The 14,717-nt window shown below is 33.4% G+C and overlaps 3 protein-coding genes across 3 annotated transcripts; 1 reads left to right on the plus strand and 2 right to left on the minus strand.

Annotated features, from left to right (window-relative positions):
* Positions 1-2,343: 2,343 nt before the first annotated feature.
* LOC129900832 (uncharacterized) lies at positions 2,344-3,390 on the minus strand. The gene is made up of 2 exons (XM_055975907.1): positions 2,662-3,390; positions 2,344-2,578 (listed from the first exon to the last, which is right to left on the minus strand). The coding sequence occupies exons 1-2, from the start codon at positions 3,265-3,267 to the stop codon at positions 2,501-2,503; spliced, it is 684 nt and encodes a 227-aa protein (XP_055831882.1). The 5' UTR covers positions 3,268-3,390; the 3' UTR covers positions 2,344-2,500.
* A 1,596-nt stretch (positions 3,391-4,986) lies between these two features.
* Positions 4,987-7,641, minus strand: LOC129899513 (purple acid phosphatase 3-like). Its single transcript, XM_055974511.1, has 7 exons — positions 7,158-7,641; positions 6,633-6,789; positions 6,361-6,468; positions 6,145-6,272; positions 5,946-6,074; positions 5,286-5,353; positions 4,987-5,203 (listed from the first exon to the last, which is right to left on the minus strand). The coding sequence occupies exons 1-7, from the start codon at positions 7,350-7,352 to the stop codon at positions 4,990-4,992; spliced, it is 999 nt and encodes a 332-aa protein (XP_055830486.1). The 5' UTR covers positions 7,353-7,641; the 3' UTR covers positions 4,987-4,989.
* A 5,951-nt stretch (positions 7,642-13,592) lies between these two features.
* Positions 13,593-14,717, plus strand: LOC129900154 (uncharacterized). Its single transcript, XM_055975096.1, has one exon. The coding sequence runs from the start codon at positions 13,593-13,595 to the stop codon at positions 14,715-14,717; it is 1,125 nt and encodes a 374-aa protein (XP_055831071.1).

Consider the following 14,717-nt stretch of genomic DNA (forward strand, 5'->3'; position numbering starts at 1 on the left):
TTAAGGAAGACTTTTTCTTCTATTTTTTTCCTCTTCTCAAATTTCAATTTCATAGTGAAGTCATTTTGTGGTTTCATTACTGGTATTTAGTACTATCCTTAGTACACTAATATTTTGTTGAAATAACTAGTTTAGGATGAATTTTGATCAATCTCAGTGCTTTAATCTTAGATTATTCACATGATTTCCTTATCCTATTAAAGTATATATTCACAATTCCTGCAGATAATTTTTGGAGATAGAAAAAACACATATGAAACGAAGGATCTTATTAGATAAAATTACACATTAGAAGAGTAATATGTCACATCGGTCTCTTGTTTGATAATTTTCTTGCGATAATTTCCAAACAAAATGATTGACTCATCCTTTAACGATTTCTACTATCCAACTACTGGCGTTACTCTAATAAAGCCACTTTTATCTGGGCAAAGCCAAACACGATTGCAGCAAAACGGGTCGAGAGTAGTAACACATCCACTGTCTAACGGAACACCAACAACATTAGGATTGGTACGTTCCACTATAGCTTTAGCTTTCATGATCTCAACTCCGATCAACTCTGGCCATTCAAGTGGAGTTGCATCTCCCGGCCGTCTGCAAGCATTTCCTCGACACAAGCAAACCTCACAAGGAGGGTATTTCTCAGTGGCGATAGGTTGACAAAAAAAAAGAAAACCAAAACATAAAAATATTATTATTTTATCCATTTTTTGTCATGTTACTCAAATGGAGAAAGAACAACTTTTATAGTGATGTTAGGATCTACTTACCACATATATAATATATACCTTACTAATTAGTATGATCACATCTTTTATTAATTTTATTTTCCTTGTTGAATTTTGAGATTTTGTAATATATATGTTCATATTTGTCAATCTCTCATATTAATTTTATTATTACTATTTCCTTTTTTGAATGTCTTTTTTTTCTTTCCAGATTATGTAATATATTGTTATAATATGCAGAGTGAAAGCAATTAAACAATAATACAAACTTACATAATAACTGAACAATATAATATAAACGAATTTAGAAAAACACTAACCTGTTAAAACTTCTACAAAATTCGTTCAAAACTGAAGAATTCAGAACTGTGAATCTGCTATCTTTTGCTATTTTCCTCACCAATTACTCTACCAAATCTTTATGTGGACAAGTGTTTGTTTTCTAAAAAAGAATACCTTTCTCTTTTGCTCCCTTGCCCTTTTATACAGAACCTCCACTCCAAGGAGGAGAGCCAAAACGATTTCAGTCAATAAGGTGTGTTTAATGGGACATTAAAGGGGCAGGCAAAGAGAATCAAGACCAAAACGTTTTTTCTTAAAAAAGAAACGTTTTCTGCCTTTATTAAGATATTTAAAAATCAAATATCTTATTCCATTAAGAAGACAAGTACATAAATTTTTTACTTCTCCTATAATGTATCCATGTTCTAACACTGGTCAATTAGTCAGGTATTGCAGGGATCGCAAACTTATTAACTAAGGCTTCCAATCACAATATGTTAATGTATTATGCCCTTTTAACAGGCTGGTGGGGAGAAGTGTGAGATGTTATTTTCTCAGATAATGAAACTACGGTAGTTGTTTATCGTGTCAATATAAGAGGATCAAATGTAAAGGTATGATAATTCTTTCAAAGAAGTGCTCTTCTTTTTTCATTGCCGGTAGCATACAAGAGAGGTAAAATACATCATCCTAAAGAGGAGGATAGGAAATTCATTAGCTTTTGACTGATAGAAGAATTATATGTAGTAAAATCGATTCCTAGTGGAAAATTTTGTGTTAGATTTATTCAGGACTGCAACAAATGATTATTGGTCTAATGGACCTGATTGCAAGTTTTATATTTTGGTACTTATTTCTCGTGGCTCTTTCACCATTATGCCAAACCGCTTCTCTTCACACTCACCTTGTTTACAGTCATTTTGTGTGATCATAATGGATATGTTTTATATGTTTCTCCTCTCTGCATCCATTTCCTGTAGATTTTATATTATTTTGCAGGTGGTCGCTCGGTGTTATTATAATAATTTAAAAGAAGTAACAAAAAGAAGACAGACTAATTATACAAAGGTAATAAGCATTTATAAAAGTAAATTTGGATAAAGATGGGGAGAATATCAATTATTGATAAGTGAAATCTATTTTTGAATTAGTGACCAAGTAAAGTACATTGCAATCGAAGGTTTTTTGTTCATCACATGATTTTCTTATCCTTTCAAACCATTCACAGTTGCTGCAGAGATATAATGATGATAGAGCTGAACCTTGTTATGACAAATTAAACTTATATAATAATCAAAGTATCCGAGAAACAAAGAACTATTTAAGAAAAGACAAGATTGAACTTAATATAAAATTACATAATTCCACTTGATAGATAGACAAACCAAGCAAAAAGAGTAAAGCAAAAGACACCATCTAGAACAACATAGGAAAGTAGAGCAAAACACAAAATCCAGAACAAAAAAGGGCATAGCAAAGACATTTATTTATTCGTTTATGTTGTCCATGAAGACACTTGTCAACACACTCTTGGACTGCAGCGAAGCCTTCAGCAGTTTCAAAGCCTGAAGAACAAGTAAATCCATTTTTAGTGTAAAAAAGACAATAGTTGAAACAAAAAGGCATAATAGATAAACATGTCTTTTACCTCATCCATTCCCAAAGTAACAATTTTCTCTTTAAGAACACCAACATCTTTAATGCTAAATTGATTGAGCAGAGTGATGCTTGAAATAGTGGACATAGGCTTCACAACCAAATCATCCAACACCATGTAAGTGACAACCCCCTTCACCAATCCTCCATTTGATGCTGCCACATTTTCTACAGGGTGTGTGACATAGGTCATATTTGAGTTCATAGTACATCCATGTTTAGTAGGGCAACGCATTTGAGGATCATCAGTCACGTAATCACTATGCCTATGGCACTTATAAAACTGTTTTTCAACAGGGGAGTAGTCGATCAATAACAGAGGTATTGAAGTATCACAGGCTGCTAAGTTTGGTTCTAAAAGGGTGTCCTTTTTCTGATTTGATTGAATGTATATCTTATCAAGATTCTCAAGGCTCTCATACAAGTTCCCTAAGCACCCAACCATACCTTTGGTGGTGAGAAGGTTAATGACACTGCTTATTGGCAACGCCAGAATGTGAAATAGGAAATCAATACACTCTTTGCCAGCCTCCGCAAACATAACTTTTTTGCCTTTGCTGTCGATCAATAACTTCATAGTAACCTTGGACCCTGTCATATTTGTGAAGCAACAGCAGCAAAAAGAAAAGAAAAATAATTTAGAGCAATTTGCGAAAAATGAACAAACATATATAAATATAAAAGAGTAGTAGTATCTAAATGAGCATTGGGAATTACAGAAAGCGTGCGATAGATATTTATGGTGGATTCATTTCCAACAAGGTAACTTGAAAAGGCATGTTACATATTGATTGGCCTGATTGTGGGGTCCATCCATCAACTTTTTTTTCTTTTCATTGAGGTTTTCAAGTTGTAAACAAAGTTTGCCTAGAAAGGTAGCAACAAATGGTGAACAGTGAAATTCAAATTTCACATAACTCTTTAGTTTCTCATTGAAGGGGAGCCTTGGAGTAACTGGTAAAGTTGCTGCCATGTGACCAGGAGGTCACGGGTTCAAGCCTTGGAAACAGCCTCTGGCAGAAATGCAAGGTAAGGCTGCGTACAATAGACCCTTGTGGTCAGGCCCTTCCCCGGACCCCGCGCATAGCGGGAGCTTTAGTGCACCGGGCTGCCCTTTAGCTTCTCATTTTAGATAGAGAAAAATATTTAAGCTCTCAGATATTTCATAAATTATAAGAAAATAATCTGCGAAAAAAATAGAGCGTGAGCGATATTTTTAGTAATGTGGGAAATCAAAAGAGTGTTATTCCTTTTGAGCGTATGGTAGTCATTTTTGAGTATTGTACTTGATACTATCCAGTGTAAAATTCCTTACTAGTGATATCACTTGTTCCTCTTGGCCAGTGGTTTTGGTGTCATTATTTTCCCATTTTATTTCTATTATTTTGATCATATATATTTTTGTATTAGTCCATTTTTTCCAACACGAATGAATCTCTTTTCTGATTTTTAATTGTCATCATTAGTCAAGAAATTGGATTACCATTTTTTTTTTTGGAAATCAGCTTCACCCTGCATAGTTTCCAGGGATAAAGCTAGTTCCAAAAGTCACACTATAAAAGCTTCGATTTGGATTTTGGATTTTTGAATTCAAGAACTAAAATTCAAATGATCAATTTTCCAAAGGGTATGCAACTCTTCTTCTCGGTTGTGTTAAGGATGTACAAAATTAAATATACACTCACAATCATTGCTAATATTTTACTTTTATACACCACATAATTTTCCGAAGGATGTGCACGGGACCACCCTTCTCCTAAGGTGCATCCACCCAGGCCTTTGATATTCCACCAGATTGAGGATTGCTAACTTGTTTTTAGTACCTTGGATGCTATGCATATTACTTAAGTTTGTATTAATTGGAAGCCTCCAATATCTTCATCCCTCCGTGAGTTTAGTGCACTGAATTGTGACATCTTTAACATAAAATATAGGTATGCCTCTTTAAAATGTATGATTTATAATCTTAAAAATAGGCCTCGTTGCCAACATAATAGATAAAAGTGATTTAATACTGTAAAAATCTTTTATACTAAGTGTGTGTAACATCTTTACAAAATAAAATATTCATTTGTGTATTAAATTATACTCTAGATTTGTTATGCAGGATTCAAAATAGTAACCAAATACGGAATAGAACGATTTCACATTTTATTTCACGACTATTCTAATACATCAAGTCAAATGAACCCTAAATGTGCGAGATTACTTACTTTCACAAAACCAAACTTGGCTTTGTGAAATCCAATCTCGACGAGAAAAAGAATCCAATTTCTTTTCTACATCTAACTTAGTATTTACAACCAAAAAAAAAGAATTTTTACATAGCAGAGTGAAGCAACTTGGACCTATTCCACCTATGTCGTACACTACCAAAAACATCATAGTATTTGATCTCTGCTTCTGTTGGTGTCAACTCGACAGACATGAAACCTTGTCCATCATGGAAGAAATGCACATCTTCTCTATTTAAATCTTTAGCATCTCCTCTCCATGCCTTTGACCCTGCCCCACTTACTAAAAATTGCATTGGGCTGCAATGTAAAAGACAAAATTAAGATCATGTTAAGGAAAAAAAAAATTGGTCATTTTGCAAGATTTGAACTCTATTCTCACCTTTCAGTGTCGCTAATATGTTCAAGGCAGTGATCGTGCCCATTCATGTAAAAATCAACGTCGTATTTCTGTAATTTAACAAGAGAAATCAATAACGTTATATATGTTGGGGGGAGGAAGCACCACAACTAAAGTTTGATATGATGAAAATAATGAATATAAATTGGACACGAGAATTTTACGTGGAAACCCCTCTAAATGATAGAAGGGAAAAACCACGGGGTAGAAGGATCTCACTATAAAATATGGAGTACACAGCTCTCAAATACAAGGAGAAAACAACAATTAACACTTCTCTCTTGTAAAAGGAACAACTACTAAAGAGGACACTCAAGACTACAATATTTATCTTGGTGTAAAACTCTCTTTGTATTCTTACTCTCTCTTTCTGGGATTTTTGGATGATATAAATGAAGGCAGAATGCCCTCTATTTATAATAAGAAGAAACCACGTAAGCTGAAGGAGCGCGTAAGGAGAAGTTGGCAATAATTTAGTCAAAAAGGGTTGGCAACAATTAGTCTGCCTAACTAACGTGTACTGTTTCTTCCCCTTTTTGCTTTTCATAGCAACTTTCTTTGACTTCTTTTCTTTCAATATATGTATATATTTCGTATCAAAGCTATTGATCAGTGTGAATGAAAGAGAGAAAGAAAAGTTACCCTAAGCATAGGAAGAAGGCGATCCACAAGTGTCTGAGTGTCACCGTGATGTCCCACACTTCTAATGGCGTGGTGACCTAATACAATCTTCCATTTTGCTGTCGATTCATTCAAGGCCTTCTCGAGTTCCTAATTTTTTTTAAAAATCTATGAGAAATGATGTTTAGACGAATATTTATGCAGTCTACATTCAACTTACTTTTAATAAGTTAGCAGTGTATGTTTTTGTAGGGATCACACCGCGCCAATCGTAGGTATGATCCTTAGGATCCTTGAAATATTTCGTCTCGAATGGAGTTGTATCCACCATGAATATTTCAGCAATTTCTTCAAACAATGAAAATGGAGAATCAAAATCAGAACTATAAACATATAAACTTAATTAAATTTATTTAAGAAGAGATTAAATTTGCACCTGCATTAACTACGAAAGACCTTAAACAAATCCATCTGCTATCAATTTTCCTAAGGTATGGACTGAGTTGTGCTTCTACATTTCCTCTGTAATCGTGATTACCTAATACTACAGAAAAAATAAAATAAAATTAAATACAATACAGTTCTGTTTTAGAAAACACAAATTACAGACCAATCCAAATGTCATAATTAGAATGGTCAATATGGCTAGGTCGATCCATATTTACAGCTCTAGTCAAAATAAAATTGTACTATATTTTGGGTACTTACCACTGTACCATTGTTTCTGTAAGCTCTTAGCTGTGTATATGTTAGTAAATGACTCTACAAAATTTGTATCATGTATTCCTGTCAATCCGTTATCATAGAAATTGTCACCCGTTGATAATACAAAATCAATGTCTAGCTTCTCTCCGACTCTTTCCATCTGCATACAAATTTAGAAAAAGTTAATTAAGTTTTACATACCTTTTTTTTAGTAAAACAAGCGCATTATATATATAATTATCAAATAAACCATAGTTACACAATGCAATCTAATATCAAAGCTAACAGAGGCCTGAGAGAGCATTAAATAGGAATGATTTAAGCAAATGTTCTAATATTTAAAAGTTGTGTAGACAAAACATTAGAATGTCATCAAATGCGTGCAAAAAGTGTGCAAGTATAACCATAGTTGTTAAAAAGAAAGAATCGGCAAAAAGTGATATCTACAACAGTATAAGCTTTTAAATGAGTTAATCACACAATTCATTAAGAAAATTGACGAAAGCCAAATAAATGAAAATATGGTACCTGGCGAGCTATGTGAGATTGATTATAAGTACCCCTTCGTCCCCAGTCACCAATAACCAAGAAATTAAGAGTACCATCACCTTTAGTAGGGTGATCAAATTTCTTAAGCCTAGTAGATGCACTTGCACTAGAGATTACAAAAATAATGGCTACCAAAAAGCACAGAACCATGGAATTCTTGGAAAATTTAGCCATGGCTCTGTGTTAGGATTTGACAACAGAGAAAATTGAGAAAGACGCACAAATTGTTTTACTTCAGTCCCTACCTTTTTGTTTTGTTTTGTTTTTTGTGATTTTTTTTTCCTTTTTTGGTATTTGAATTACTAAGTAGATGTAATTTGATGAAGATAACTTTGATGGATGAAGTATTTATAGGAGAAAATTGGAGTGAAAGTGGGAGTATGAGTGGGAAAGCTAGAGAATCGGTTTAAGTAAAGGTAATAGAATGAAAAGTTCAAGAATACCTTATGTTAAACCGAATTTAGAGGTACGATAGGACTAAATTGAGAAGAGTAAACTAATAAATCTGAAACAAAGGAAAATAATCTCGAGAAATCTATTTTAACTCGAGATAGGTGAAACTGTTCCTATAAGAATTTTAATACAAATCCTAATAAGATAAGAATTTGAATTAGATATGGATTAAATGAAAGCCTTATGTTTGATCGAATTAAGAGGTATGTTACGTTAGGATTAAATTAGAACGAGTAAGATAATAATTGCAGTGTTTAATTTATATTTCTACAAATTACTTGTAATGAAGTAACTCTCACGTATATATAGTTTACAAAATAATTATTCTTATCAAATAACATGCAAAGAAGTTTTTATCTTTAATAAATTGGAAAAAATGGAACCATAAATATAATCTTTGGTCAACTACGAAAAATGTGACTGGACTGCCAAAAACGCATACGATCATCAATATCTTTGATATTTATTATGATCGCTTAATAATTCAGATATAAAATTCAAACAATCAAGACCTTTTTAATATGACTTTGACTCTTTATTCTAAATTTCACAACAAATGATATATATTGATTTGTTACTTAAAAACAAAGAATGGCCGAGCAATGTGAGAATTAATACGAAACAACATATCGGACTATTGGTTTAGGACATGGATATATTAGACGCAAAAGAGACTAATTCTTTGATTTCATTTTAACGGTTGTTTTAGTTTTATACAATCTTATATATATAAAAGAATCTCTAGCCCGCTTATGTGGCGCCTTACAAGATTTTTATTTATTTATTTTTCCATTTTTTCTATCGTTTTCCTTATTTATCTTTTTAGAACCTTTTCTTTTTCCGTTTGCAACTATTCACTTCTTTTCTTTTTCTCCTTTCCCGAGAAGTCGCTTCTTTTCTTTTTGCCCTTTCCTGAGCAGTCGTTTATTTTTGTTTTCTTCTCAACAGTTACTTTCTTAACTTATCTTTCATTAGTGTCCCGCGCTTTCACCTCTCTTGGTGTTTGGTTTGGTTGAAAAAATTTTCTACAAAAAAAATATAGAAAAATCTTTAATTTTCTCAACTCTTCTTTTTTTCCAAATAATTCTCTATCGTCTGACTATCTCAATTTTAATCATTTTGAATCTAAATCATAAATTTATTTTCCCCAAATGGATCAACAAACCTATCAAATCTATTAAGATGTGGACCCGTCTTTTTGACCACTCATATATCCATTGCTGTCAATCTGGTTCTGATGTCCATGTGGTCATCGTCATCACCTCTATCTTCATTGCTTTTATCTTCATCATCATTAACGTCTACCATTATCTTCAAGTTATCATCCGCAATACTTTATTATTTTCACGTTTTATCCTAAAAACTTGGCAAGAAATGGTATGTATGGTAAAGAAGATTATTTTTTACATAAGTTGATTGTATTTGAGTCGTAAAGGGATTATCCTAGACAATGAATGTGAAATACCATTCTGATTCTGGTTTAAGTTTAAGCTTATACCATTTCACATTTTGATGTGAAATATTATGTTGATTCTGAATTTTAACCAAACTTTGTTGGTCTTACTGTACTCCATGTTGTTTTCGATTGAAAAATTGAAAGTCATTGAATTTTACGTACATGCATTGGAGTGAAAGATAACAGACCTACAGAACGGCGTGATGACTGACTCGGCCAATAAGGTACTTAATGTATTTGAGTATTATAGTTTCTAAAAACTAATTACTTTCGCACCAAGTTATAATTTTTCATGTCAAAAATTCGTGGGATAAACACAGATATACAAGATCGATGTGGTCAAAGCTTTGCATCAAACTACAAGTTAGACAGTACTAATATTGAAATGGTTTATTTATTTCAATTTAAATGCAGAATTTAAAGTCATGTTTGAATATTTTAGTTGTGTTTGAATATTTTAGTTTAGTTGAAGGCTCAATTTTTTGAATATTAAGTGAAAGTGAAGATTTTTTAGTACTTAAATTTTGAAATGTTACATGATTTAACTCAGAGGACTTATGCTTTTAAGGTTCCGCATATGAAAGCTAACTTGGTGATTTTATATTTCTTTATATGAATTAGGCCACTCATAAAGATTGATTGAAGAGAGTAAAATTTTCTTTTTTACCTTTTAATAATGGAGAAAAGTAAAGAACAATTTTATTATAAATTATTGATGAAGCAATGACGGGACTGTTCCACCTTAATCAGAGATCTCGAGTTCGAGCCCTCAGTATGGATAAAATTTTGTTGGAAGCGTCACCCTCAGATGAACCTGTAATGGTGACCTAAATTTAATCAGGGCAATAATACGAATACCAGATGAAAAATCAAAAACAAAAAAAAATTACAATAGCACATGAGAATATGGAAATTTATATAATAACTTAAAGATTAACAAATTTACAAGAGACAAAAACTTCATAATATTATGACTATAATCAACAAAAAGTTGTCATATATATATATATATATATATTCTTAAATAATTGTTAATTTTATATAAAAAAATTATTATGCATAATATCGTGTAATATAATATCATTGTTTCCCCATTCAAAATTCCTTTTTAGGTGAAACTGCTGATATGAGAATTGTTAGAGCTAATCGAAAACATAATATAGTACTATTAATTCGATTTATAGAATTACAATTATTATAAAAAGAATGTTTTAAAATTCATTTATCTATTTTTATGACTGCGCGAAGCACGATAACTTTTACTTGTCTTAGTTATTCGTTGCAAATCCGTAAATGCATCTGGCATTTGATTTGCAATTGTCTGTAAGTGGATGATCTTCTGGACCTCTTGCTCAATGTGCGGATGCGTGGATCAAAATGAGGTAGTGATGAAACTTTCCACGCAATTTCTTTTTTAATTTCTTTTTTCGGTCCCTTTTTCTCTCCCCCTAATGGCTGAAAAGTTGTTTTATCAAGCCGACAATCTACAAATCGAGCAGTGAATAAGTCTTCAGTCAACGGTTCAATGTATCGAATTATGGAGGGTGAGTCAAATCCAACATACATTTTTGTACGTTATGGTGGTGCTACAGGCAAGTATACCGCACAACCAAAAATTCCTAGATGGGCTATATTTGGTTCATGTCCAAATACTAATTGTGACGAAAAATGTTTATTATGATGTGCCGGTCTGAGACGTATAAGTACTGCTGCATGTAAGATAGAATGACCCCAAACAATAATTGACAATTTTGTTTTCATTAGTAGAGGTCTTGCTATCAATTGTAGGCGCTTAATAAATGACTCTGCAAGGTTATTTTGAGTATGAACATAAGCAACAGAATGTTCAATTTTTATCCCAATTGATAAGCAATAATCATCAAAAGCTTGTGATGTAAATTCTCCAGCATTATCAAGGCGAATGACCTTAATTGGATAATCTGGGAATTGCGCTCTTAATCTTATTATTTGTGCTAACAACTTCACAAACGCCAGGTTGCGGGATGATAAAAGGCATACATGAGACCATCTAGATGATGCATCTATTAGGACCATAAAATATCTAAAAAATCTACTAGGTGGATGAATAGGTCCACATGTATCTCCATGTATACGCTCTAAAAAGGCAGAATATTCGATGTCAACATTCAGGGTCGATAGTCTGGCAATTAATTTGCCTTAATAACAAGCAGCACATGACAATTCATCATTCGTAAGAATCTTCTGGTTCTTTAACGGATGTTTAGTTGAATTTTCAAGAATTCGTCTCATCATTATTGATTCAGGATGACTTATTTGATTATGCCATAGCACAAATGTATTTAAATCGGTAAACTTCTGGTTTATGATCAAATGTGCTTCAATTGCACTAATTTTTGCATAATATAGGTCAAATGACAAAGTTGGTAATTTTTCCAAAATATATTTCTGGCCTGAGACACTTTTGGTTATACCAAGGTATTCAGTATTCATTTCATATAGTGTCTCAACATGATATTCATTTCTACGGATATCTTTAAAACTTAACAAGTTTCTTGGGAATTTAAAAGAGAATACTGCATCTTCTATAACAATCTTTGTCCCATTAGGCAGAAATATAGTAGCTCTTCTGGAGCCTTCAATCATTTTTGAATTACCATAAATTGTAGTAACATTTGCTTTTCTTCTAAGCAAGTTGGAAAAATATTTTCATCTTTAAAAATGGCATGAGTTGTTCCATTATCAATTACCCAAATATCCTCGTGATTGATCATTGATCCAAATAAAATTTGAGGCATATCCATATTTTTTTCAAAAAAAAAATAAAGTAAATATTATGATTAAGACATGGCTCATTACACAATTTTTTTTATTTACACGGACTAAAAAAATTATTTAGTACGGACAAATAAAAAGAAAATTCTTTAAATATTATTAGACTTATCAATATTCATTTTGTCTTTTGGAAAATTGAAGAAATTAGCTACATCCAGATGCATAGGCTCAATATTATCTTCAGAGATAAATTTTCTATGGATTATTTTCTGTCCTCTTCAAGGATGCCTGATATAGCTGAATCAGACGTTTTGATGACCGGCAAGTCCGTGACCAGTGTCTGACACCTCCACATCTATGACATATACTTTCTGAATTTTTCTTTGGTAAAGTTTCTGGCTTTTTACTCTTCTTTTTAAACTGCTGATCATTTCTCGGTGTCAATCGAGTATTATGATTATAATTTCTTTTTCGACCATGACCACGACCACGACTGGGGCCATGACCTCTTTCTCGTTGGTTATAATTTTCCTGATTCACTTTAGGGAGTGACAAAGAACCAACGGACCGACTATCATAATTTTTCATTAATAGTTCATTGTGGCGTTCAGCAATAAAAAGATGAGAAAGTAATTTAGAATATTTTTTAAACCATTTTTCACGATAGTGCTACTGCAGGAGCATATTCACGGGTGAAAATGTGGAGTATTTTTTTTTCAGATTATCTTGCTCAGTGATTTCTTCTCCGCATAAATTTAACTGAGTTGTAATTCTAAATAAGGCAGAATTATATTCGGTTATATTTTTGAAATTCATTAATCTCAGATTTAGCCAATCATGACGTGCTTGTGGAAGCATGACCAACTTCAGGTGGACATATTTTTCTTTTAAATTTTTTCACAATTTAAGGGGATCTTTTAATGTGAGATATTGTAATTTTAATCTCTCGTCAAGATAGTAGTGGAGAAATATCATGATTTTGGCACGATCTTGACTAGATGTCATATTTTCATCTTTGATGGTATCTGTCAGACCCATCTATTCTAGATGTATTTCGACATCAAGTGCCTATGATGAGTAGCCTTTTTCCGAAAATATCAAGAGTAACAAATTCAAATTTTGAAATATTAGATATTTTAAGAAAATAAAATTTTTACCTTTTTTGATACCTTGTATACCTCAAAGCGACGGAGACTCGTCCTGAACACTTGTTATAAAATAAATCAACTTAACAAGTAAGAAAAAAGAGAGAGGAGCAAATCAAATTTTTCTATATCTTGTTGTATGCTCTTCTTAATGCCAAAGAGGCATTTATAAAAGAGGACAAAACGTAAAGTATGAAACAAAATATAATGAGTGGGTCCCACATAAAAAGAAAAGGAAAAATTAATGGCAAGTGAACATTCGACTTTGTTACACTTTTTGTTTAACATATATACTTTATAGAAGTTATAGGCTTATTGCCGTGAAACAATTTTAGAACATTCTACATCTTTTATTTGTTTTTCCCTTAGGAACATTCTACATCTTTTATTTGTTTTTACCTTAGGAACATTCTACATCACTCTAGCGAAAGCTAAGATATTTTTATGCCCTTCCAAAATTCCTGAAGCTTCTGGAATATTCACTTCAGTTTCTCTCCCACCGCATAAATAGCAGTAAGCCTCACGGCTTCTTACATTTCATAAATAACAAAAAATCTTCTGATTTCGTTAGCAATCAATTTCTAAACAAAGCAATCAAAATTAACAATGGAGAATCCATTCTACGGAGGCTATTGGTCCCAGCCAGCTCGCCCTCGCTATTCCTCGAACACGAGAGGAATACCAGTGCAATCGATTCACCAGAAACCTGCCGGAATCAAGTCGGCGACGAAGGTTGTCCAGATTCCGGTCCACTTCGTAAGTGCGGATCCCGAGCGGTCCGTTGCGGCCTCCAAGACACAGAAACCTGAGCCGGACCGGTCCGCTTCAGCCTTGAAGATCCAGAAGGTATTCAGAGGCTTTTTGGTGAGAAAAAGCGTGAAGAAAATCATGTCGATACGAAAGGAGGTGGAAGATGTTGAACGGAAGCTTTTATGCCGAGAAACGGCGGAGTTGATTCGTAGAGACGAAAGGGAAAGGTTGCGGGTGAATGAGACGCTGATGTCTCTGCTTTTCAAGTTGGACTCCATTCGTGGAGTTGATTCCGGTGTTAGGGAGTGCAGAAAGGCTGTGATTAGAAAGGCCATATATTTGCAAGAGAAAGTCGACTCCGTTGTTTCCGCTGCAAACCAAATTGCAGCTGAAGAGGAGAACCAATGTAATGATTCCGATGAACTATCTGAACCAGCCAATCAGACTGGAGACATCCCCGATCCAATAGGAAATCAGGACGAAGATGGAAAATCGACAAATCAGAATGAACTTTGTGATCTGGTAGAGCAGAGCGTGGATGTAGAAAATCAAGCGACATCAAATTATACGACAAATGATGAGAAAACACCCGCAGAGGGCGAACACGATGTAGCTCCGTCGGTTGAGAAATGTGAAGGGTTGCAGGAGGAAACTGATTGTCCGATGCATGAATGTATGGAGGGAAGTGAGGAGAGAGGTGAAGTAGGGGATGTGATTGAAGGAGTTGAGGATGAGAATGAGAATGAAACAAAGTCACAAAGGCTTGACAGGGGAGAGGAGAGTAGAAGAAACACAGAGTTGTTGGAGAAAATGGTGGAAAAGAATGAGAATATGATGAGAATGATGAATAAACTGTGCCAAAAAAATGAAATACAAACACGGATGCTGAATTCGCTAGCAGAGAGGGTGGATCAATTAGAGAAAACTTTCCTATGTGATAGGTTGAAGACTAAGAAGAAGAAGAAGAGGCATCCTGCTTGA

Source organism: Solanum dulcamara, chromosome 8 (genome assembly GCF_947179165.1).
Source record: "Solanum dulcamara chromosome 8, daSolDulc1.2, whole genome shotgun sequence".
Taxonomy (NCBI): domain Eukaryota; kingdom Viridiplantae; phylum Streptophyta; class Magnoliopsida; order Solanales; family Solanaceae; genus Solanum; species Solanum dulcamara.

Excerpts from the sequence above, each read along its gene's own strand:
- LOC129900832 (XM_055975907.1), bottom strand. The coding sequence starts at position 3,267 with ATGACAGGGTCCAAGGTTACTATGAAGTTATTGATCGACAGCAAAGGC. Across the intron at positions 2,579-2,661 it reads TTACTTTGGGAATGGATGAG|GCTTTGAAACTGCTGAAGGC; the intron begins GTAAAAGACATG and ends CTTGTTCTTCAG.
- LOC129899513 (XM_055974511.1), bottom strand. The coding sequence starts at position 7,352 with ATGGCTAAATTTTCCAAGAATTCCATGGTTCTGTGCTTTTTGGTAGCC. Across the intron at positions 6,075-6,144 it reads ACACTGCTAACTTATTAAAA|GAACTCGAGAAGGCCTTGAA; the intron begins GTAAGTTGAATG and ends AAAAAAAATTAG. Across the intron at positions 5,204-5,285 it reads CATATTAGCGACACTGAAAG|CCCAATGCAATTTTTAGTAA; the intron begins GTGAGAATAGAG and ends TTTACATTGCAG.
- LOC129900154 (XM_055975096.1), top strand. The coding sequence starts at position 13,593 with ATGGAGAATCCATTCTACGGAGGCTATTGGTCCCAGCCAGCTCGCCCT.